The sequence below is a fragment of the Sphaeroforma arctica genome (assembly GCF_001186125.1).
Source record: "Sphaeroforma arctica JP610 unplaced genomic scaffold supercont1.1345, whole genome shotgun sequence".
NCBI lineage: Eukaryota > Ichthyosporea > Ichthyophonida > Sphaeroforma > Sphaeroforma arctica.
Genome location: NW_014039213.1, coordinates 1,946 through 3,109, shown reverse-complemented (window position 1 = coordinate 3,109; position 1,164 = coordinate 1,946). Strand labels below are relative to the sequence as shown.

At 41.2% G+C, this 1,164-nt stretch overlaps 1 protein-coding gene across 1 annotated transcript in view; it reads left to right on the top strand.

The window, feature by feature from the left end:
- SARC_10673 (hypothetical protein) overlaps window positions 1-1,164 on the top strand; it is a gene marked incomplete at its 3' end in the record, with an annotated part of 4,279 nt that overhangs the window by 1,374 nt on the left and 1,741 nt on the right. Inside the window, exons 2-3 of the mRNA XM_014295275.1 lie at window positions 440-550; window positions 834-980. Of these exons, the coding sequence (XP_014150750.1) occupies window positions 440-550; window positions 834-980 (258 nt within the window). The remainder of the gene's footprint in view (window positions 1-439; window positions 551-833; window positions 981-1,164) is intronic.

Below are 1,164 nucleotides of genomic sequence, written 5' to 3'. Positions count from 1 at the left end.
GAATATGTATTTTCAAGCATATTTTCCTATTATTTGCTTCACACCTTAAAGTATCATCGTGTCATTCATTTTGAAAATGCTAACCCATGTTATATGGTGAACCTTTGGTTTTTGTTGTATAAAGTGTGCTTCGAGTGCATTGCACTTTCCCCGTTCATGCAAATATGACTGACATGTATCGTCCATGCTATGATTTGTGAGAGAACGAACGTTAACCTTTTTGCACTTGGTATGACCTTGCTTGCGTATAGTCTCATAGGTGTATTGGATTTGTGAGTAAGCTTTATGTTGTATTTTCTGCAGAGCATGCTAATTGATGCTGCTATGCCTTATCTTGATTAGCAGAGTTCAATTATACTGCATATCTAGACCTCTATGCTTAAGTTCACATTAAGTGTTATGGCCTCAACTCTCGCGCTTTCCTTGAAACACCTATCAGAACCCGGCTTCTGAGAACGATGAAAATTCGTTTCCAGTGGACGAGCGAAATCAGGGTGATGAGGTTCTGGCGCTGAAGACGCCAGTCAATCTCGGAACGAAGAAGCAACAGGTAACTTTTACTCACTCATCTGAGTGTTCAAGTCGATCCGGACATCATTAGATTGTCATATTTTTCTGCAGCGTGCATTTTTTCAGCATGCATTTTCATGGATCTTATGCAATGAATTTGAATTTCAGCAATATTGTCGAGTTGTCCATCGCATTACCGGAATGCAAGTCAAGTAGCGTTCGGATTGTGATGCCATGCTAAGGCACGATCATAGGCTGCTCAAAATTCAACATATAGGGGAAGTAACTCATTTTTTGAATCTAACTGGGGCAATCCTTCGTAGATAGATAAAGACACTCGTCGAATGCGAGAAGCGGCCGGCGGTCTTGATGATGCACTTGACAAGCAGAAAAAAAGGGGTGTCGACCGTTCCGAACAAGCTAAAGGCACTAGAGGATACCAGAAACACCAGCGAATGCTCGAGAAACAGGTGAACTCTACTACCTTTGTGATTTCTTTATCAAATATGTTCACAAGTTTTTGTGGGCGGGCATTAATGTATTTCATGCGTATATTACCCATGCATGTAAATGTACAACATCTATATGCACACACACACACACACACACACACACACACACACACACACACACACACACACACACACACACACA